Source organism: Gossypium raimondii, chromosome 6 (genome assembly GCF_025698545.1).
Source record: "Gossypium raimondii isolate GPD5lz chromosome 6, ASM2569854v1, whole genome shotgun sequence".
Classification (NCBI taxonomy): Eukaryota; Viridiplantae; Streptophyta; class Magnoliopsida; order Malvales; family Malvaceae; genus Gossypium; species Gossypium raimondii.
The window spans coordinates 25,261,952-25,284,415 of record NC_068570.1 but is presented as its reverse complement, the minus strand read 5'-3'; the positions used below and the strand labels follow the sequence as shown (position 1 = coordinate 25,284,415).

The following is a 22,464-nucleotide window of genomic DNA, read 5'->3' as shown; positions in this document are numbered from 1 at the left end:
TAACAAAGAATCGGCCAAGTACGATAGTGGTGCATAGGGTGGTGCTTGTGAAAAAGACATAAGGTTAGTGAAATGAAGAGCAATAAGTAAAGTTAATTGACCCGAATATTGCGTAGACATAGGAGTCGCTTCTTCTGTCGGAGTCGATGATGAACCTGTCATGTGACCGTGTTCCCTCTTACGATATTGCTGTGGCTATCGTTGTTACATCTTCTATCGAATTTGCCTACTCTTCGCCTCTGGCAATAGTAGATACGACTTACCGGTGACTCTGAACCACGTTAAGTAATCTATATCTGCCGTTGTGTCCACTGAGAAAAATGGTTCGCGGATGGGTAAGAATTCCATCTACGATCCCAAGTCTTGATGTGCTTCTTGTGCTTCTCTACCCAGTCCTCGTCGTTCTTCCCTCACATGTCTACTTTATGCAGCTCTTTCATGTCTCGCGGTGGGGTAGAATTTGTTACGTCCATTCGAACTGTTGCAACACCCGGTCCAATTCGTGCACTTCTATTGTCATGTACACTGTCAACGACACTTTCATGTCCCAGATCTCCCGATTAAAAAACACTTCTGGCAGGATGCAAGATATGACTTCAGTGTCGGCATACGACATCCATTCAAATAGAAAAACAAAATTGTAAATATCGTTATGTATGTTTTTTTTACGAAACATTGCGTAACTAATATAGGTTCGAAAGAATAAGTAACTAACCTCAGCTTCGAAGCGTTGATCTAATAGCAACATAAAATCTTCCAGCTCCTCAAGCATTCCAACATAACATGGCCCATGGTTCCACCTGTGCAAGCGATATATTAGTCGAAACATATAAATAAAAATATTTACTGTACAAATTACATGTTTATTAATAAATGATGTTTTCCTTATCACCAACGAGAACACGTATGGGTCGGTTACTTTGAGACGTAGAAACAGTAGTCGCCACCAGACCCATAACTGCAGCAGGAGCAGGCAACCACTGATTGACATCATATTCGGTATCGTGGCCCGACATAGTTCCCAGTATAACGTGGACAAGATGACATATTCCTAACTTAGTTTTCTGCATTGATTGAAGTCCACTAGATATAGTCGCCACCTTACGTGCACCAAAATTTGAGATTTATCGGGCATTAAAATGCCCCGATTAACCTTATGATGAATGCTTGGGCATATTGTTCTATGATCTCCTCTGTTTGGTCTTCAGGAAGCTCATTGAAATTATCCTCCAACAAGTTGGTCGATATTCGACCACCATCAAACCTGTTCGGGACCTTCCCAACATTGCTCTGCAGAGGTCCACTTTACTGGGCTAATCCTGTGATGACTGGCCCATCCATCGGTAGACCGAGTTGTAACGCTATGTCCTCAAGTGTGATTGTACACTCATTGCATGGAAGGTGGAAAGTGTGTGTTTCGGGCCTCCATCTTTCCACTAACACGCTGATTAGTATAGGATCAAGTTTGCAACCCCTGAGCATGCGAGACATATGCAAGAATCCAGGCTCTTACAAGTAGCCACGAATTTGAGGGATCAGAGGCTTTTCCATATTATGCATGAACCCCTCCAAAATTCAATCACTCGCCTATTTATAACATAAAAAAAATATTTCAATTTATCAAAAAAAATTAACATAATTGAAAATAATGAAATTTAAAATTTTGTCTTATTATTGCTGCTTGGACTGCAAAAATATGCTTGTCGTCAAACGAATTAGAGAGGCAACGATTCGTGAGAAAGTAATCCGAACTAATAAAATATGATATAATTAAAAAAATCAATATTTTTAAGGTGATAATATCGATAAATTTAGAACAAAAAGATTGAGAGAGTTGAGAGAGTTTGAGAGACTCAAATGCATAACTTTTAATTTGATCCTTGAAGTTATCTGTTGTGCTCATCCACCACATACCTCCCCAGAATTTTGCATCCCTTTGTCCACTGTCGATGATGGGGAAGTATTTTCAGATGTAAACTAAAGTGGATAAATCAATTGAGAAGACAAGTAATAATCGGGACTATCTATATATGAAATTGTGAACATTTTTTTTATGTTTTTGTAATTTTCTATATTTTATGATTTTTTGCACTTTTCCATTTTTTAATAGTTTTAATAATTTTCTATATTTTAAACATTTTTCATAATATTTACAATTTTTATTTTTCTTAATCTATATAATTTTTATTTTGCTAGTTTCTTTTATAATTTTTGCAATTTTTTTATAATTTTAAAAATATTTTAATAATTTATATTTATAATTTTAATAATTCTTTAATTATTTTAAATATAAAATATCAGTTTTTGCGATGTGGCACACACGATCCTAATGTGCCACTTGGTAAAAACACTCAAAAAAGGGGGTTGTTGTTACTCTATAACAATTGACATTTAACTTTAATGGTCAAATGACTTAATTGATTGCAATTTTAATATTCAAATGCTTAATTAAAAGAAAAAAAAAGTAAAAAGACTTAATTGATTTTTTTAAAAAGTTTAAGAACTTTTAAAACCTTTTAACCAAAATTTTTATTAGCACTATATTTGAATAATGAAAATAAGTGATATATGTTTTTTTTATGTTTATTATTTATTATTTTGAATAATATTCCTTTGTTTTTTTTTAATAATAAGAAGGTCAAAGGGCTTGGTGCATCAGCAAAACATGTTGAACCACGAAATCCTCGATCATAATACCTCTAGCTTCACACTGTTCACTTCCTCGGGTGGTACTTTTAGGACATGCTTTGTACTAACATTATATTGCACATTAAATATCTTAAAAACTTTTTAATTATGATTTGAAAATTTTTTTCATGGATAAATTTTAAAATTATATATAAATTTTGGATAAACGTACGCAATTATATATGAAATTTGATTTTGTATATTTTTATATGTGAGATCTTCATTTGATTTGAGTTTCATAAATTATTTACACAATTATCATTATAGAATCATTTTAAGGTTACATATTACATACATAAATTATTATATTTATATAGTATATAAACAAATTAATATATTTATTTCTTTAATCATATATAATTGAATCAAAAGTAAAGTTTCATATATATATCTGAACCATAATAAAAATTTTATATATCAAATTACACATTAAATCAAAGTACATGTAACTTTAATTATATTTAACAATTTACTTTATCCTAATTACACTAAATAAAAACACAATACAAATTTAGAAATTAATATTATAAAAAAGAAATGGAGGGAATTATGTTAGAGTTAGATCCAAATTTTAATATATCAGAGAGACTCAAATGCATAACTTTTAATTTAAAGAAAGATAAAAGAATATTATAGAGATAAACTTGAAGTTAATGAAAAAGGGAGGATAGGAAAAGTCCTTAGAGATTGGGGAGACAAATGTGTGAAGTGAAGTAAAGAGAAGAAGCGGCGCGTGGCGGGTCAAAGCGGGCAAGAAGAAGGACCAGCCCATGCGGGTCCCACCGCCCAACCCTCCTTGGTGCTCTTCTCCTTTTTTTCATTTGGCTTACTATATATCCCCAAGGGGCAGCCTCCTCTTCCCTCACTTAACACCTATATAAACTCACCAACTCTAACCCACACTCCATTCATTTACGTTTCTAATACCCAAAAGGTCAGAAAAAAAACTGGGATACGTCTCTCATTTTTTTTCGTAGACATTTTTGTTATTATTTTACTCTGAGTATGAGTATTTAAGCGTTTCTTTGGCGTTTCCTTTATTTTTTACAATTCCAATACCTTCTTCCATTACTGGCTGCTGCTTCAACCACTAAGCTTGGAAGATGGGAGGCGAAAAAGGCATCAGTCTTGAGGAGATCAAAAACGAGTCCGTTGATCTGGTATTCTCTTTTCTTTCACATAAATCTTTTTAATTCCAATACATGCACGCTGGTTTGTGTTTGGTTTTCTCTATCACTGAAAAGCGATTTTATATATATTCGAATCTGGTTTCCCATTTTCAATCGAAACAGGGGAATCTTTCCATTACTTTTTGGTTAACTGATAAGATTTCATCATGCGTGTTTTTTTTTTTGGGTTCATTATCATGGGTGATTCAAATGGTGCTTTTTCTCAAATTTTATGAATTTTAGCCAGACAGAGTGAAAAAAATGATTTCCTTAGTTTTCCTTTGTTTGTATATGAAGAGTCAAGATTTACGATTCAAATAATATTATTTCTTCCGTCTTCAAGATTTTCGTGCACACCAAACATGTTTTAGCGACACGCTTGGTTACGATTTGCCGTTACTTTTTATGATATTTAAAGCTTAATTCTATATTTTTTTTTTCTTCGATTTAAATAGCTCGATATTATATATCTTTCTGATAAGATTTTCTACCATATTTCTCACTCATAAATAGACATTCCATCGTGTCACTCTCCGCATACCATATATTTGTCATTAACTTTAAAAAAGTTATTAATATCAGGATATTTTTAAAAGTATTATCTAATATACGGTCAGTGAAAATTTTAATTTAAAAAAAAAATTTAGTCTAAAAACTCGTGTGAAATAATTTTGCTATTATTAATTTCACATATGTGCTTCCCGTTGGGCAAATAGAGTTTTCCGCTTTTGAATTATTTCAGTTGACTTTTCCTTTGGAATTAGATAATAAAGTACCTTTTTATTATAATATTGGGGTGGGGGAAGAAGTATCTAATTCTTTAACAACTTTTGGTGAGGGTTTTCACCAGTGTGAATGGCCGTATCAGAGGGTCATATTATGTCTAATCTTACACCTCTTCCTAAATAAATTACTATTAAAATTAATTATTTCAAAATTGATGGGCTTTTTGACTTTAATACGGCTTTTTGAATTGCAAATTGAGAAAATAATATTCCCTCCTATGTGTTTGGTTTTGGTTTGTTTAATCATGTCGGTCACTTTGATCAGCTTCAATTTCACATAGGTGTGGATTCTTGGATTTTCTCTACAAAAATAAACTATAGTAAAATGTTTGAAATTTTTAACTATTCATACGAGTAGGAGTAACTTGGGTCAGTTAAATCTTTATTCAGCTGCAATTGATTGAAAATTTATTTAATTCATTTTGAGATTAAAGACAATAATAATCTGCAGTTCATGCACGGATGACAACCAAAATCAACAAACATACTCCGTAAATGCATTTTCTGTCGTTTGGCTAAATGATAATTTGTTACAGGAACGGATTCCTATTGAGGAAGTTTTCGAGCAGCTGAAATGTACAAGGGAAGGCTTGTCAACCGAGGAAGGCAACAATCGCCTTCAAGTCTTTGGACCAAACAAACTAGAGGAGAAAAAGGTTCATGCCATAAACCACTTGCATATGAGTCGTACATTTTCAGCTTGTATATTTATGCATGACATAGTACGCTACTCTGCAAACAGGAGAGCAAGGTGCTCAAGTTCTTGGGTTTTATGTGGAACCCTTTGTCATGGGTCATGGAAGCTGCTGCTATAATGGCTATTGCCCTGGCAAATGGTGATGGAAGGCCTCCGGACTGGCAGGACTTCGTTGGTATCATTGTCTTGTTGGTCATCAACTCCACCATAAGTTTTATTGAAGAAAATAATGCTGGTAACGCTGCAGCTGCTCTCATGGCTAATCTTGCTCCGAAAACTAAGGTGAAAATTATACATTCAGCAACCCAACAGTTCATCGAATCATCTGTCTTATTTTAATCATGTCCTTGTAACATAATATAGGTACTTAGAGATGGCCGATGGAGTGAGCAAGAAGCAGCAATTCTAGTTCCAGGGGACATTATCACTATTAAATTGGGAGACATAGTTCCTGCTGATGCTCGTCTTCTAGAGGGTGATCCTTTGAAGATTGATCAATCTGCTCTTACTGGGGAGTCTCTTCCTGTTACGAAGAATCCATCAGATGAAGTATTTTCTGGCTCAACATGTAAACAGGGTGAAATAGAAGCAGTTGTTATTGCAACTGGTGTTCACACCTTCTTTGGTAAAGCTGCCCACCTAGTGGACAGCACCAATCAAGTTGGGCATTTCCAGAAAGTGCTTACAGCCATTGGTAATTTCTGCATTTGCTCAATTGCTGTTGGAATAATCGTTGAGCTAATAGTTATGTACCCGATACAGCACCGCAAGTATAGAGATGGAATTGACAATATGCTAGTTCTCTTGATTGGTGGAATCCCAATTGCTATGCCCACTGTGTTGTCTGTCACCATGGCTATTGGTTCCCACAGGCTTTCTCAACAAGGGGCTATCACAAAGAGAATGACAGCCATTGAGGAAATGGCTGGCATGGACGTTCTCTGCAGTGATAAGACTGGGACTCTGACTTTAAACAAGCTTACTGTTGATAGAAACCTCATTGAAGTATTTACAAAGGGAGTCGAAAAAGAGCATGTTATTCTTTATGCAACAAGGGCTTCAAGGACTGAAAATCAGGATGCTATTGATGCTGCAATTGTAGGAATGCTTGCAGATCCAAAGGAGGTAAATTATTCTTTTCTGCATGTCTTTCTTCTATTATATTTAGGATTGGGTTCAAGAATTCTTTAGTCCTTTTGGATAATAATTGACCAGGCACGTGCTGGTGTCCGAGAGATTCACTTCCTACCATTCAACCCTGTAGACAAGAGAACTGCTCTAACCTACATTGATTCTGATGGAAACTGGCTCCGTGCTAGCAAAGGTGCACCTGAGCAGGTACTTACATTTTCCCATATTGGAATATCAAGTTCTGAAATTTTTAGGTAGGTAACTTCTAACCTATATGCTTTCAATGTTCTGAAATAGATTATAGATCTTTGCAAATGCAAAGATGATGTCAGGAAAAAAGTTCATTCAGTTATTGATAAATTTGCTGAACGTGGACTTCGATCTTTAGCTGTTGCAAGACAGGTTAGAAAATTAAACTTGCGCATCCTTCATGTTGTTTAGATAAGTAAATCAGGGTAATCATATTGTGTTTGTTTCTATTTCTGCAGGAAATACCTGAGAAAACAAAAGAGAGTCCTGGATCCCCGTGGCAGTTTATTGGCTTGTTGCCACTATTTGATCCACCGAGGCATGATAGTGCTGAAACAATCAGAAGAGCTCTAAACCTTGGAGTGAATGTTAAGATGATTACTGGTGAGACTCGCCTAGTTAATTAGTATTCCACATTGTCTATAATTTCATGATGTAATCTTTATATTATTTTTATGACACCCAGGGGATCAGCTTGCCATTGCCAAAGAAACCGGCAGGAGGCTTGGAATGGGAACAAACATGTACCCTTCATCTTCTTTACTGGGCCAAGACAAGGACGCTTCCATTGCTGCCCTTCCTATAGATGAATTGATTGAGAAGGCTGATGGATTTGCAGGAGTGTTTCCAGGTCTGTTTTAATAACAACCCTGTTGACAAAATGTTGGCAGCTTCTATTTTTTGCTTTCTGAAGAAAGTGCTCTATGTAACACATTTCCAGGCACCTTTGATACATTTAGATAATTATTTACAAGTTTAATTAAATTTATTTTCTATAGGACCGCTACTCTTAAAGTTTCTTCCCCCCTAACAATTCCTTTTCATGTCAATGACAGAACACAAATATGAAATCGTTAAGAGGCTACAGGAGAGAAAACATATTTGTGGTATGACAGGAGATGGTGTCAATGATGCCCCTGCTTTAAAGAAGGCAGACATTGGAATTGCTGTTGCTGATGCTACAGATGCTGCCCGAAGTGCTTCAGACATTGTCCTTACTGAACCTGGGCTAAGTGTCATTATCAGTGCAGTACTGACCAGCAGGGCTATTTTCCAAAGAATGAAGAACTACACTGTTAGTCATATCATTACTTACTTTCGCTTGCATTTTATCAGTTTTTTATCAACAGTGCAAGTTTCCCTAACCTTTCTTCTCTTATTCCTTCACTTTGTAGATCTATGCAGTTTCAATCACCATCCGTATTGTGGTAAGAGGATAAAGACCTGTTGAGACTTGAACACTGGTAATGCTAAATGTTTTTACAAATGGATTAAGTTTTTCGTTGTCATTTGGCAGTTTGGATTCATGTTTATTGCCTTGATATGGAAGTTCGACTTTGCACCCTTCATGGTTTTAATTATCGCCATCCTGAACGATGGTGAGATGATCCTTTATCAAATTGTTATATCACTATGCCTTATTGTACAATTCACCAGGACCAACCCATCATGGTCTTGAATCTGATTCATATCATCATCACATTTATAGGTACAATCATGACAATTTCAAAGGACAGAGTGAAGCCATCTCCACAGCCAGACAGCTGGAAACTCAAGGAGATTTTCTCAACCGGCATTGTGCTTGGAGGTTACTTAGCACTAATGACTGTGATATTCTTCTGGGCAATGAAAGACACCAATTTCTTCTCGGTAAGAACAGCTTTTGCTATGTCCCCTATTTATGTATTATATTTTCGTGAGATTTCTTTTAAGTTTGCAATATTTCCATGTCCTATATTTCAGAACACATTTAATGTTAGATCACTGAGGCATAGTATTGATGGTGAGAGAGAAATGATGGCAGCTTTATACCTTCAAGTTAGTATTGTGAGTCAGGCCCTCATTTTTGTCACAAGGTCTCGCAGCTGGTCCTACTTTGAACGCCCTGGACTTCTACTAGTCAGTGCCTTTCTAGTTGCTCAGTTGGTAAGAAAATTTAACTAAATCGTATAAGATATCTATTTAACTAATTTTATGATTATAAATGACCCACTTTGATTTTTGGCAGGTGGCCACTTTAATAGCTGTGTATGCAGACTGGGGGTTTGCAAGGATTAAAGGTATGGGTTGGGGATGGGCTGGTGTAATCTGGCTATACAGTGTGGTGACTTATATCCCACTGGATTTTATCAAATTTGCAATCCGCTATGTTCTTAGTGGAAAGGCTTGGGATAACCTTTTGGAGAACAAGGTACGATTAGAGTCCTCCTTTGTGCAAATTTGCCTATATTTCTTGGTGATTTGATTGATGTTTGGGTCTCATTGAAAACCATTGCAGACTGCCTTCACTACGAAGAAAGATTACGGGAAAGAGGAAAGGGAAGCACAATGGGCAGCTGCGCAGAGGACTCTGCATGGCCTTCAACCACCTGAAACCACAAGCATTTTCAATGAAAGGAGCAGTTACAGGGAACTTTCAGAAATCGCAGAGCAGGCCAAGCGCAGGGCTGAGGTTGCAAGGTGAGATATCTAATAATATTTTCTTGCAAAATATGTGAAGTGAGATGTTTAATGAAATGGGGATTTCATGGTGTAGGCTGAGGGAGCTGAATACACTGAAGGGGCATGTTGAATCAGTGGTTAAGCTCAAGGGGCTTGATATCGATAACATTCAGCAGCATTACACCGTTTAAAGATGGATGTTATTTCCCCTCCAAGAAAAAAAGGAGTTATAATGACGAACAATCACCCCGGATATTGATATTAATATTGTTATCAATCGGCTTATAGTAGTAGTATAAATTTAGGATAATTTTCCTTTTTCCTAAATGTCGGAATTTGTATTCATTGTGATTACCTCTTTTGGAATGCAGAAAGGTTAATTAATAACATCATCTAATCCAAGGCTCTTTGTTTGCTCAACGTTTTTATCGTCTGATGCATACACCCTTGCTTCATCAAACCCAATTCTGCTATCTGGCCAACTTGGTAAATGGGGATGAGCATTAAACTAGTCCAATACAACAGGAGGAAATTACCACTCTTGATTTTTTTCAGTTTCACATATGCATGTTATAGCCCAAATTCTCAAAACAAATATTTGCAAAATAGAAAATAAATTTTCGAAGAAAAAGAAAACAGGATGAGAAAGAGCGATAAAGAAGACAGACATACATTTAATAGGATTTTAATACGTCTAATTATGCCCTCAGTCTCTGTACTCTTTATAATTTTTTAAATTTAGTCCCTTTGCTTTTACTGTCAAGAATTTATTCTCTTATCGTCTGAATTAGACAATTGATAATTTGAATGAGTTCACAAGGGAGCCTATTAATTGTGTTTTCAATTGAACTTGGATTGAAATTAGAGGGAAAGAAAATTGATAAAATTTTAATTCAAATTATAAAAAGTTAACCAAGTTGAGTATCCCTTTCTTTTCTTCAAAATTTACCTCAACTTGTGGAAATATTAGGAAAGGAAATCAAACAAAATTTTATAATCATTTACAATGTAGAGTATATAGTTTGTCCTCATCACTTTTAACATGGTTTTTCTTAAAAAACTTATAACTGCAAAAAAAAAATATTTAATATTATTTGTTTATTTAAATAAAAATTGGTAAAACTTTATACAAAAATTACATCACTTTTCTTTACTAATTTTAAGTATCCAAATAAGATTATTTTCCTTTCCTTTTGAGAGTATTAATCCGAACAGAAAGCTAATTTATAAATCTACCGAGGGATTAAAATCCTAAAATTAAAAGAATAAAGACTAAATTTCAAAAGTCTAACTACTACAAGGACTGGAAGAAAATTAAACCATTTATAGAAACTAAAATAGCAGCAGTGGGCTAGCGATCGATCGATCTAGTAACACAAAAACAAAACAGAGAGGAGCTGAAATAATAATACCAAATCAAGAAGAAGGGAAAGCTCGAAAATTTTGGGAGGAAATGCAGTCATTCTCAATTACACACACAAATTATTGTAAATAAAGAAGAAGAAAAAAATCGAGGCTGCCTGCCATCAATCCATCCCCTAAACAACAACTCAGTGGCACTCGATTTCTATGCAATTCTTCAAGCAAGTTGTCCAAGGTCAGCTATCAATCTTTTAACCCTTCTATTTTTTTCATTGCTTTGGAGCTTGTTTTTCGGTGTTCATTCTACTTTTTTGCCTCTGTAATTCCTGCACTGTGCTCTGCTCTTATCCTACCAGCTCCACTGATCTCATTCCTCCCAACTTCATATTTTCAATTCCGAACTCTTTTTTCATTGCCTATAATTAAAAAAATTATCTTGTAGGTTTTAATTGCTGCGGTGATTTTAGTTTACGGTTCGCGGGGTTGAGACGACGCTCTCTTGTTTCTTTTGAGTTTCGTTGATTCCAACTCTAGGGTTTTGATTCGTTATGGAATTTCGGCTTTGTTTAGTGGGGTTTCTATCAACTACTAAAGTGGAGTTTGATCCTTAGGGTTTTGGTTCTGCAAAAATGAGATTTGGGTTTACATTGTATGCTTTCAACTTGGGTCAATTTCGGCATGTTTGGAAACTGCAATAATTCTATCCACCTTGGAAACTCTTGGGTTCTTTTTTTTTATTTTTTGGTCTCTCTCTAGGATTTTCAGGCTTACTGCTTTACTTTCTATATGCATAGACTGAGAGTTTGGTTGGCATTGTAAGGTATGCAAAGAGGATTTGGACTTGTTTGGTGTTGGAGAAAACTGTAAATTGGGTTTGGAAACGGGTTTCAGTGGTTTTGTAGTTCTGTGAATGGTGTAGGAATCTGTTTATCGAGCAATGCAATCCCAGCAGGGCTCCAGAATTGACTTAGGTGAACTGAAAGCTCAGATAGTGAAGAAGATTGGAGCTGAGAGGTCAAAAAGGTACTTTTATAATTTGAGTAGGTTTTTAAGTCAGAAGCTCAGTAAATGCGAGTTTGATAAGTCGTGTTACCGCATTATTGGGAGGCAGAATCTGTCACTGCATAATCAGTTGATACGTTCAATCTTGAAAAATGCATGTCAGGCTAAGACTCCACCACCGGGTCCCGTGAAATCTTTGATACAAACTGTGGAGAGGTCTCCTGGTAGAGAAGATGCACATGAAGTGTCTGGATCCCTTGTTCCCAACCACAATCAAAATGCAGACATTTGGTCAAATGGGGTTTTTCCAGTGTCATCCCCACGAAAGGCTAGGTCTGGAATACGGGATAGAAAGCCAAGGGATAGACCAAGCCCACTCGGGCCAAGTGGGAAGGCTGAGAGTGTTTCACATCATTCAATGGGGATGGAAGACAATGTCAGTAAGTTGGGTATCGAAAATGGTGATTTGACTCCTTATGATTATCAGAGACCAGTGCAGCATCTTCAAGCAGTTGCTGAGCTGCCTGAAATTGTAAGAGGTCTGGTGCACTCTGCAGAAAAACCAAGGGTGCCTGGTAAAGGTCAGGCTGTAGGAGCCGTTGTTGAAGATGGGCAAGAGGTGGAGCAAGCTAACCAAATTGATCTTTCTAGAAGTCCTCTGCTCGCACCACTTGGGATTCCATTTTGCTCAGCTAGTGTTGGTGGGGCCCGCAAGGCTCTGGCAGTGGCAGGCAGTAGTGACTTCATTAGCTACTATGACAGTGGTGGCTTATACGATATCAAGACATTGAAGAAACGTATGGAGCAGATCGCAGCAGCACAGGGCCTTGGAGGAGTTTCTGTCGAATGTGCTAGTATGCTGAATAACATGTTGGATGTATACTTAAAGAAACTCATTAGATCATGTGTAGATCTGGTGGGATCAAAGTCTACACATGAAGTGAAGAAGCACTCTGCTCACAAGTCGCTGCCTCAAGGCAAGCTTATGAATGGTATGTGGCCAAGTAATCACTTGCATATGCAGAGTAGCTCTGGGCCCATAGAAGTTTTGCAGGAACCTGGGCAGTGCTGCTTGATATCTTTGCTTGATTTTAAAGTGGCAATGGAGCTAAATCCGCTGCAGCTGGGTGAAGATTGGCCAGTACTACTGGAGAAAATTTGTATGCATTCTTTTGAATAGTGAATGCCCTGCAAAATTTTGTTTATCCTGAAGCTGTGATTAGATGTATTCATTCTGGTTCAATGTTCTCAACAAATATTGATCAGTGAAGGTCCCAGTTCTTTTCCATCGCTGACACTAACCAAATGCTGCTCGGTAGCATAAAGCTCTGGCCTTTGCAAGATAAAGTTATGTGTTATAGTGTGGGGAGGCGTATACCCCTGCCACAGAACCAGGATGGATCAGGAAATTATTTTTGAGCAACTGAGATAAGGTGCTTGCAAAAGAAGTGCTGACAACCGGTTGCTCTGTTGTACAATTAGCATTATTTTGGCTGTCTTCTGCCATCTCAACGGATCTCAGGCTTTTCTTGTAAATTACAGCCAACAAGGAGGAAATCTAAGAAAATTTTGCAGGAAAACTGTTTTGCAGCTTGTTGAAAGGTAAATTTACTTACGTAAGAGCTGCAGTGTTGCTCTGTATGTAATTTTAGAATCTGAGAATTTGTTGAGTTCCATTATTAATAACAAATCAGCATCCATTAAACTGTCCATGGTGTTTTATATCTAGATACTTCCACTCAACAAAGGCTGAAAATTCTAGTTGCTATGCTCCAATTCTGTGCTCTAGTGGAGTTTGACTTGCTATCTAATAAATTGTCATTGACTAGATTTTGGGGCATACAGTTTTCATAGTGGTCATATTACTTTCTTGATTGTTGATCGGATATGTACAATATTACCTTTTCTCTAGTTTTATTTTGCTATTTCTATATTGCTTGTTGAGTACTTGGTCTCAGGCTAATTACTGTATCAACCTAAATGAGTTTCTTATTGAGCTTACATATGTCAGGTATCTCTGTAAGTGAGGATAATTTGGTCTCTGCAAAACCATCATGCAAGGTTGGTTTGCAGAATTCTTGCTATTTATCTGCAAGTATTCTGTGGATTAAGTCTTACAATATGATGTGTGACTATCTGGAACAGGCAACGGGCATTTGTAGATGAAATGGATTGCTTGTGATTAAAGAGGTAAAAGTTTCTCGATTTGGATAATAAAAATTTTGTACCAACACTTGTTCACGTTTACTTGTTGGTGCTTTTTAGAGCATTTCTTGGACTTGCACTCTGTTGTAGATACGAGGACATTAATTTTGCGGTAGAACTACTCAAGTAATTTATAACATGCAGATGCTATATTTTGTTGGCCTGATTTTGGAGTTTTTATGTTTTAAGCTAATTAGAGTGGGATATTTCATTATTATATATTTACCACTCAGTACAATCTTAACCAAAAAACTGGAAACCTGTTGCTTAGTATATTTGCATTATCACACAAGTTGGTGATGGTAAGTTCATAGATAGTTTTTTTTATTATGTTGTTCCTATGTTTGACTTATAACATTAGTGTTCTCCACTATTTCATTCGTTTATTATGATTATTATTGGAACTCATTAAACAGATGTCCAGTGTGCCTAATTCATATGTACATTTACCTCAACTTTGAAGATGAGAAGAGATGAGGCATGAAGTTGAGAAGAAAAACATTGGAACTCATTGCAATATTGTTAAATATGTAGTTAGCCTGCCATATAAACATTTGTACTGAAGTTTGTGTTCAACCATGCTCTTTTCATTAAGAGAGAATGTTGTGTGGTTCATAGATAAGGAAGGAACCTACTTCCGTTGGTTATATTTAATGCATGTTAAGATTTGCTGCTACCTTCCATTATTCCTATTTGATGTAAACCCCACCCATGTCTCCAATGCCACCAAATCAAAAGCTGAAAAATGCAGTTAAAGGAAACCAATGAAAATGAAAGAAGGCTTGAAACCAACCAATCAATAAAGCCTTTGTACATTGCATTACTCACTGGGTACCAAACAGACCAAGTAGAAACAGAAAGTAGCCGTCACTGTCACATAAGATCCTGTATCGTTGTTAAAGTGTTTACCCCCAACTCTTCACACATCAGCAAAAGCTTCCTTGCTTTTGCATTTATGGAGGGGATGAAAAATAAGCACATCCATCCTGCACCTAACACACTTTTACCAGAAATCCAAAAGAGCATCATCATCATGTTCAACAACAGCAGTGTGTAATTTGATTCGCATTTCATTTATAAGGGAATGAGAGTTCCAGTGCTGAAACAATTAGCACCTGGTTTATTAGTTTGACTGACTTGACTTAATAATGGGTTTTTGATTTGATATTTACATCATAATGATCATAAAAATAAATTTTAATTTAAAAAATAATAATAGTAATACCCAAGAGAAGCCATCAATTTGTACAAAAGAAGAAGAGCCTCTTTGCCTTCTTTCTTTGGCTGTTCCTCAATCATGAGGTGAATGAAGAAGATTGTGTGGCTTCTCTGATGATGCTTTGCAGATAGGGCACCAGTTCTTCACCCGCAGCCACTGCTGTACGCATGCCACGTGATACCTATGCTCGCACTGCAACCTCCCTACTTCATCTCCATTCACGTACTCTTCCTGCAAATGTGCAAAATCATCCCATTCCATACATAGATGAGTAGAAGAAATGAAAAAGCATGATAGTGGAAAGTAATATAGGAAAAGTACCTGACATATACTGCATTTTACATCATCCTTTTCACCCTCATAGCTCACATTTGCAAACTCCGAAGATGCCGTGTCATAGATACTTTTTTTGAGGCATTTCGACAATGCTTCTTCCGATAGCCCAGTGCTCACATTACCCATCCTCTCTTCTAGAGCTAGTAATTCCTGTCATGATAGCAGCATAAAGCTTACGGTGTGGTTCAACTTTAACAAGCATGTAACCCGGAAAATAAAACATATATACTTAGCACTGACATAGCAAAACAAAAACAAACCTCATATGACATATTATCTATATCCAGTCTCATGTCTCTATGCTGGTCATAAAAGTCTAGGCCATTAAGGAACAAGCTGGTCTCTAGAACAAGTAATTGCTGCAACACAGGAACATAAATCAGCAAAAGATCCAGGCAAAGCACGACGGTTCGAGACTAGGTACCTCATATGTCAACTCTTCATCTTGTTCGATCCTCTGAAGTGCTAATAATACCTGCACAAACATGGAACAGATGATTTGAGACATATTAATGGGTAAAAGCTAATTGCAACAAAGAAACAATGAAAAATGAGAAAGTTCTAAATCTGAGCTAGGACTGCAGGCTGAGATATACTGTTAATATACCTCTGCAATACCATCCATATTGTAGCGCCGGAAGCTATCTTGGTTCACTAAGGTGCGGTTAACGCCAACTTCTGAAGGACTAGACTGCATGATACTGTGCAAACCCTCACTTATACTACCTGCTTGACTATAAGGACTAACAAGAGTGGAGACAGTTTCTGTGGAAACAGGAGCATTCAAATCGTTAGGTATATCAGATTGAGGAACTAGCGGCATGACTACGGGGGACTGGTTCAAACTTAAACTATTTCCATTTGTTTGGTTAGGAGGTCTGCCTCTAACATAACTACTGTTTGACCTCCGAGTCCTAACTGAAGAAGCGACAGTGCTGTCCCTGTTAGGAGGCCAATTCCTGGCTCGTCTTGAATCAGAAATAGAAACACCATGGCCAGAACTGTTGTTTCGCCCCTCCAAAGATGACCCACTCAACTTTTTCCCCCTGGCTGAGGAACTAGCCTCTTCATCAGAGTTCCTCTTTTTTACCATGTCTTTCTTTTTGCTAAGGCTTGAATCTGAGGACGAACAACCCGTCAGGACAACATCAGAAATAGAGCTACATCTTAGATTTCTCAAACCATACTTGCTTGTGTTGGAACGAGATGCCTGGGAAGCACTTTGAGATGCCGAAGTAACAGATGGACTGGCCAGAGTCTCCTGGTTGCCCAACCCAGCTCTCTGAATAAATTTTCTCCTTGGTCTCGCATTTGACACTACACTAGAGCTTCCCACTTCCATCACTGTAACATCCCTAGAATCAGCATCCTCAGCTTCATGATGCAGACCTCTTTGAATCTTTCCTGGTGGAGGTATGAGCTCAGACACTTCTGGCTCGTCCTGAATGCTACTAGTTTCAGATGAATCTGTTTCCAGATGAGATGGAAGCTTTTTCTGAGGATTCGTAGAGGATTTTCTAGTATTGCTAATTACAGAGGATACCCTAGAGGAATTTCCAATCACTTCCTTTCCACTTGATGAAGAGTGGTAAGAAGACCTTGCAGATTTGGCTTTATCCGAGCAGCCATTCGGAGTACCTTTCGAGGAGTTCAGCCTACCACTGCATCCGATTCGGTTGCAAAACTGAGCATTTCGTTCTCGGTTATTAACATGGTCCTTCAAGATGCGACCCGATCCCTTGCCATGTACAACAGGCCCATCAACAGCTCTTTTACCAGTATATCCATCCATCTAGATAACAAGTATCCTTTATATCTGCAAATACATCAACATAAATTTATCAGGCAATGATAGAAATCTCCACCATAACATAACTTGACACGATCAAAAAAATTTAACCTAAAAACCATAGTTGCAAGCATACACAGCATGTATACTGCAGGAACTTGACACGATCCATTGGAGAGATCACAATCATTAGAAACATTGCCTCTTTAAGCATCCCATTAACACAAATTGGACAACAATGTTACTTTGTTTTGGACAACTATTCTCGATACCACTTTCGATAAAAAGTTAAAAAGTTTGCAAACAAAAACCATTTCTCAAACTTCAACCCCAAATTAACATAACAGATAGAAAAACAAGAAACATGAATGCAAATGTTGATGCAAAAATCCAACTTCAATATGACTTGGCCTTTTTTCCACACAAAAACCGAATTCAGTACCTCAAATCATTTACTTGAAAACTTCTATAACTTACTCAACCTAGAATATGTGTGCCATTAACATAATCACAATCAATCAATGCAAAGAAATCCCCAAAAGACAGTAACAAGTAACAATAGTTCAAGGCTACTCCAATATGGAACCATATAGATAAAGAGTTTTGCAACCTATTTAAATCCTAGGAAACCATTAACAAAGTAAAAATTTCACCAAACCCAATTCTAGGGTTATTCACCAAAGGGTAAAAATTTCAGTTCTCTTCCCATCAAAAACAAATTAATCTAGAATCGCATAGCATAGTTTGAATTCACAAAGAGAGAGACCAGAATGAATTAAAAGAACTAAAACCACCTCAAGTATTGAATCAATATACACATAAAAGAGGAAGAAGGACATTAAAGAAATAAAAGAATTGAACACCTATGTTATAGAAGGAGCAAACATTTTCAGAAAAGAAAGAGCCTCTGGGTTATTGTTTTCTTTCCGTAAAACCAAAAGTAAATATGAAGAGAAAAAAGGGAAGCAAAAGAAAAGGAGAGGGTAGATGGTCACATGGTCCAGTATTTTGTAATTGATCCCCAACAAAAGTGGGTCTCTCTCTCACTTTGGGTTTTTCATTTTCATTTGATTGAATTATTCTCCACACAATAATTTTTATTATTTATTTTTTTTCATTTTCCTAAAAATAAAAGAGACTTTATCCGTGATTTAAGGGTTCAAAAACCAAATTAAGCTTAAAAAGTGGAGTAGAGAATAGGAAACCAACCAAAAATTTTAATAAAAGATTTGAAGATTTCTTCCATCTAGTTCATCCATCCATCCCTTCTAAGTTCCAACCCACCACACACACAAATTCGAGAGACTCGATTACCAAAATTTTCTTGGAAAGCAGAACCAACAAAGTAGAGTAATCATTCTTTTTAAATTATAAGAAAACAAAATTCCATCAAATCAAAGATCCTTTTTTTTTTTCTTCTCAAGAAAAGCAAAGACTTTTAATGGCCAGATTTTTGTTTCTTCAAGGGGGTTACGAAAGACGATAAAATTGTGGGTGTTGTGTGAAAAAGAGAAACTAAAGGAGGTTAAATAAGAAAGGGAAGGCAATCATCATGTCCTACCTGTTTGGTTCTCCCTCTGTCTTCTCCCTTTGATAATTTGAAAGTTTTCAAGTGATAAAAGAAGAAGAAGAAGAAGTGGATGCTATGAAATAAACGAGCATGAAATGATAGGAAAGAAGACCCAAAGCTGCCTGCAATTACCAATTGCCAACCAAAATCCTAATCTTTATTTTTAATTGGTTATATAGTGAAAGTTGAGAGGAAAGTAACAATGGAAATTGGTGATGGGTAATATTCAAAAACCCAACAGTGGCAGGATGGACGGTCAAAGATCAACGCCTCTACAAAACTCAACCCCTTTTTATTTTGTTTTTTCAATAAATAAATAATGAAGGCAAAAGCAATGCGAACGCCAAAAAATTCAGAAATGGGGGAAGAGAATTTGTGGAGGGAAAGGAATAGAATCCCTAACCCCACACCCCAAATCCCCATTTCAACAGCAACAGCTGAGGACCCTATCCCCCCGCCCCTTCTTTCCTTTTCTCTTCCCTTGTGTTTATTTTTTGGATAATTTGCATACAAAATCTTTCTATTATGTGTGTAAGTTGATACTTTCTGGTTTTTTAACCCTCACAATCGAAGTAGTAAATACTGCATCCATTTTCTATGATATTCTGCCCTTTCCTTCTTTTTTTTAATATTTGATGTATGTATATAATTTTTTTATAAATAGCAGATTAAATAAATGTTAAATATAAATATTCATCAATTATCTATAAGTTTAACAAATACAATTCATTATTAAATAAATTCAAAATAAAGAAGGAAAATATATTTATTTCATAAATTAAATAATAAGATAATAATTTATTATACATATAACAGTTTATCATTTAATAAATCTAAAATAAATAATATTTATATTTTTACTATTATTAAATTATGGTTTCATCATTTTAAAGAGACTAAATAAAAAGTATTCATTTAATTTATAAATTTATTATTTATGAAAAGATCAGATGAAATTTTTCGGTTGGGAGGAGCAACACCCTTACCTACTCTTGCATCTTTGGACTCTTCTACTTTCTTACACACTTGGCTTTTCCTTTTTAACAATTGGACAAGTATTCCACTTTGTATCTTCTTCTTCTTTTTTTCTCTTTTTAATGTGTAAAAATTTATTTCAATTGCAAAAGAATGGTTAATGTGTGTATGTTGTGCCATTATATGTTATAAGCCGCATCAATATTTTTTATGAAATTAACCAAAAATGAGTTCATCTTTAATTTGAAAATACACATTAAAAATAAGTAAAAAATTTGCATAGTATAGAGATTTTTTATACCATTTTACTAAATTATTTAGTAAATTAGTAATGGAGTTTTTTAATTTTATCAAGTTCAAGCTTTTTTTTTGTCTTATGACATGCTTTTCCTCTATCTTATGACATATTTTTCTGCTCTTGTTAGCACGGTATTTTTTTCCTCCAAGATTGTTCGCAATTCTGAGTATTTGATTCTTTACAGGTTCTAACCAATGGAGGATTTTATAGCGAGTTTATCTTTAGAAGAAGCAGAGGAAGAATCCATCCAATTAAGGGTAGAATCATCTGATAGTGAAACATCTTATGCAAACTATTTTGTGGGAGTGTTTCTCACTTCAAGTGCGGTTCACTTCTAATCTATGAGATTGACATTGGCAAATATATGGCATCCTATCGGAGAAGTTTCAATATTAGATTTGGAAAATGGCAGATTCTTCTTTCGATTTTATTTTAAAGTAGATGTAGATCGGGTTGAGAAAAATGGCCCATGGAATTTCAATTCTCATTTGTTGGTGTTACACCGACTAAAGCATGGGGAAAATCCGTTGACCGTCCAATTATTGGAACTTTATTTCTAGACTCTTATCCATGACCTCCCCCATGGTTTTATGTCTGAGACAGTTGGGGAACTTTATTAGGACCTTTTTGGAATACGATTAATCGGCTATCCAAATGGGATACGAAGGAATAATGCGTCTGAGGGTACGAATTGATGTCAGAAAGCCACTGAAAAGAAAAAAAGAAACTTACACTCCCAAATGGTATGTCTGTCTATGTCAAATTCGAATACGAAAAGCTTACCCTCTTTTGTTTCCTCTATGGTAAATTAAGGCATGGGGAAAGTTATTGCCTGATCAAAGTGATTCATCCGAAACATAAGTATGAGTTTCAATGGGATATTTCTCTCCGTGCATAGTCTAGAAGAACTGCGGCGTGGAGGAGCAGGTGGCTGGTGGAGGACAGAGGAGGAAAAGTTTTGAATTATGGCAACTCCATGAATAATTATGAATGGAGTAATCTGAGGGATTTACAATTTGTTGTCGTGAATCAAGGCACAAATAAGGGATTTCCTTCCAACATTCCATACTTTGCAAAAGGAAAGTCAAACAACCTATTATTCCCTGGGCCAATAAAAGCAAGTGAATTGGGCCATACTAATAATGCGGTTAGTCATAGTTATGATGAGGAGATGGCAACTTTAAAAGAAGAAAACAACCCAATAAGACATGTTGATAGGCTAAAATGACCTCGTTTCGAATCAAGCACTTTAGGAGTTTTCGCAAACGCGGATTCAAATGAAGCCTCAAGTATTCTGATGCAGGTACCAAACCAAAACAAATTGCCAAGCCTTGCTGAAAAGGTCAATCGGAAGCAATGAAGTTTTTAAACTAGAAGGTTTGGGGATGCCCCAGATAGTTTAACGTCTCTGGCATATGCTCAAAGACTCAAATCCGTATCTAGCTTTTTTATTAAAACTAAACTACAGGGTTCTCATATGGAAAAGATTAAGAGTAAGTGTGGTTTTCAAAATGGAATCAATGTTGACTCAGATGAGAGAAATAGGGGATTCTCCATGGGGTGGAAAAATGATTGCAAGGTGTCATTTAGATCGTATTCGCGAAGGTATATAGATATTATGATTGATGAAGATTCGGATGGATTGCAATGGAGGTGCATTATATTTTATGGAGCTTCCGAGGAAAGTCAAATGGAGGCCTCTTGGAATTTATTGCACTCTCTTAATGATTGTCCACAAATCCTTTAGTTAGTCGTTGGGGATTTCAATGAGATCGCATATTCATCCGAGAAACAAGGAGGTTTAGTTCAACATGAAAGCCAGATGAGAAGGTTTCGAGAGATGTTATCAAACTGCTCTCTTTCTTATTTGGGTTATTCGGGGCAGTGGTTTACTTGGGAGAAGGGATAGACAAAGTCAAATATTTCTGAGCGGTTGAATCGTGGGGTTGCTAATAACGATTGGTGGAATCTGTTTCTGAATTATAAAGTGCACCACCATACACATTTTTTTCTCGGATCATTGTCCTCCGCTCTTAAATTCGAGGATGGATAATATGAATAAAAAATATGGCATTTTTGTTTTGAGGCTGCTTGGCTCTTAGAGGACACTTGCAAATTGGAGGTAAATAATTTGTGGGCTACTAATTTGGGTTTTATTTCAGTGAGACTAAGGAAGGTTGGGGAGGGTCTTGAGGCCTGGTTCAAAGAATAAAAGGAGAAAGATCATTGTAAAAAAATGATTTTTAAAAACAGCTCCAAAAGTTGAATGTTTTGAATCCAACCGATGAAGTATTGGGGATATTATTGATACCAAATTAGCCTTTAGTTTGGAGGTCGAAAAAGAGGAACTTTATTGGGAACAGAGGGCTTGAGCGAATTGGCTAAAGAATGGTGATAAAAATACAGTTTTTTTCACAAAGCAACAACTGAGAGAAGAAGAAGAAACAAGGTGGAAACTTGATGGACTCAAATGGAAATACTTATGAAAACAATAAGGATCTTTTTTCGCTGGCCACCAACTATTTTGACTCCCTTTTTACATCAAAT

The 22,464-nt window shown here is 36.2% G+C and overlaps 3 protein-coding genes across 10 annotated transcripts; 2 read left to right on the top strand and 1 right to left on the bottom strand.

The window, feature by feature from the left end:
* The first annotated feature begins 3,559 nt into the window (after positions 1–3,559).
* Positions 3,560–9,581, top strand: LOC105772517 (plasma membrane ATPase 4). Of its 2 annotated transcripts, XM_012593808.2 has the most exons (16): positions 3,561–3,848; positions 5,179–5,298; positions 5,385–5,621; positions 5,703–6,464; positions 6,555–6,677; positions 6,768–6,872; positions 6,959–7,103; positions 7,186–7,350; positions 7,556–7,794; positions 7,895–7,927; positions 8,017–8,098; positions 8,209–8,369; positions 8,463–8,645; positions 8,728–8,910; positions 8,998–9,179; positions 9,256–9,581. In XM_012593808.2, the coding sequence occupies exons 1-16, from the start codon at positions 3,792–3,794 to the stop codon at positions 9,350–9,352; spliced, it is 2,874 nt and encodes a 957-aa protein (XP_012449262.1). In that variant the 5' UTR covers positions 3,561–3,791; the 3' UTR covers positions 9,353–9,581. The 2 variants fall into 2 exon arrangements, with proteins under 2 accessions (XP_012449261.1, XP_012449262.1); XM_012593807.2 differs by having other exon boundaries at positions 3,560–3,848; positions 8,209–8,645.
* A 942-nt stretch (positions 9,582–10,523) lies between these two features.
* On the top strand, positions 10,524–14,406 carry LOC105772520 (uncharacterized). Of its 6 annotated transcripts, none has more exons than XM_012593816.2 (5): positions 10,524–10,758; positions 10,966–13,127; positions 13,537–13,586; positions 13,671–13,715; positions 14,194–14,406. In XM_012593816.2, the coding sequence occupies exon 2, from the start codon at positions 11,461–11,463 to the stop codon at positions 12,703–12,705; it is 1,245 nt and encodes a 414-aa protein (XP_012449270.2). In that variant the 5' UTR covers positions 10,524–10,758; positions 10,966–11,460; the 3' UTR covers positions 12,706–13,127; positions 13,537–13,586; positions 13,671–13,715; positions 14,194–14,406. The 6 variants fall into 6 exon arrangements, with proteins under 6 accessions (XP_012449270.2, XP_012449269.2, XP_012449268.2 ...); XM_012593815.2 differs by having other exon boundaries at positions 14,147–14,406; XM_012593814.2 differs by having other exon boundaries at positions 13,671–14,406.
* A 374-nt stretch (positions 14,407–14,780) lies between these two features.
* Positions 14,781–18,989, bottom strand: LOC105772518 (uncharacterized). 2 transcript variants are annotated; one of them, XM_012593809.2, is made up of 6 exons: positions 18,636–18,989; positions 15,893–17,101; positions 15,710–15,760; positions 15,546–15,644; positions 15,271–15,435; positions 14,781–15,180 (listed from the first exon to the last, which is right to left on the bottom strand). In XM_012593809.2, the coding sequence occupies exons 2-6, from the start codon at positions 17,075–17,077 to the stop codon at positions 15,022–15,024; spliced, it is 1,659 nt and encodes a 552-aa protein (XP_012449263.1). In that variant the 5' UTR covers positions 17,078–17,101; positions 18,636–18,989; the 3' UTR covers positions 14,781–15,021. The 2 variants fall into 2 exon arrangements, with proteins under 2 accessions (XP_012449263.1, XP_012449265.1); XM_012593811.2 differs by lacking the exon at positions 18,636–18,989 and adding an exon at positions 17,938–18,125.
* Positions 18,990–22,464: the final 3,475 nt, after the last annotated feature.

Excerpts from the sequence above, each read along its gene's own strand:
- LOC105772518 (XM_012593809.2), bottom strand. The coding sequence starts at position 17,077 with ATGGATGGATATACTGGTAAAAGAGCTGTTGATGGGCCTGTTGTACAT. Across the intron at positions 15,761-15,892 it reads ATATGGATGGTATTGCAGAG|GTATTATTAGCACTTCAGAG; the intron begins GTATATTAACAG and ends ATGTTTGTGCAG. Across the intron at positions 15,645-15,709 it reads ATGAAGAGTTGACATATGAG|CAATTACTTGTTCTAGAGAC; the intron begins GTACCTAGTCTC and ends CCTGTGTTGCAG.
- LOC105772517 (XM_012593807.2), top strand. The coding sequence starts at position 3,792 with ATGGGAGGCGAAAAAGGCATCAGTCTTGAGGAGATCAAAAACGAGTCC. Across the intron at positions 6,873-6,958 it reads CTTTAGCTGTTGCAAGACAG|GAAATACCTGAGAAAACAAA; the intron begins GTTAGAAAATTA and ends CTATTTCTGCAG. Across the intron at positions 8,646-8,727 it reads CCTTTCTAGTTGCTCAGTTG|GTGGCCACTTTAATAGCTGT; the intron begins GTAAGAAAATTT and ends GATTTTTGGCAG.
- LOC105772520 (XM_012593816.2), top strand. The coding sequence starts at position 11,461 with ATGCAATCCCAGCAGGGCTCCAGAATTGACTTAGGTGAACTGAAAGCT.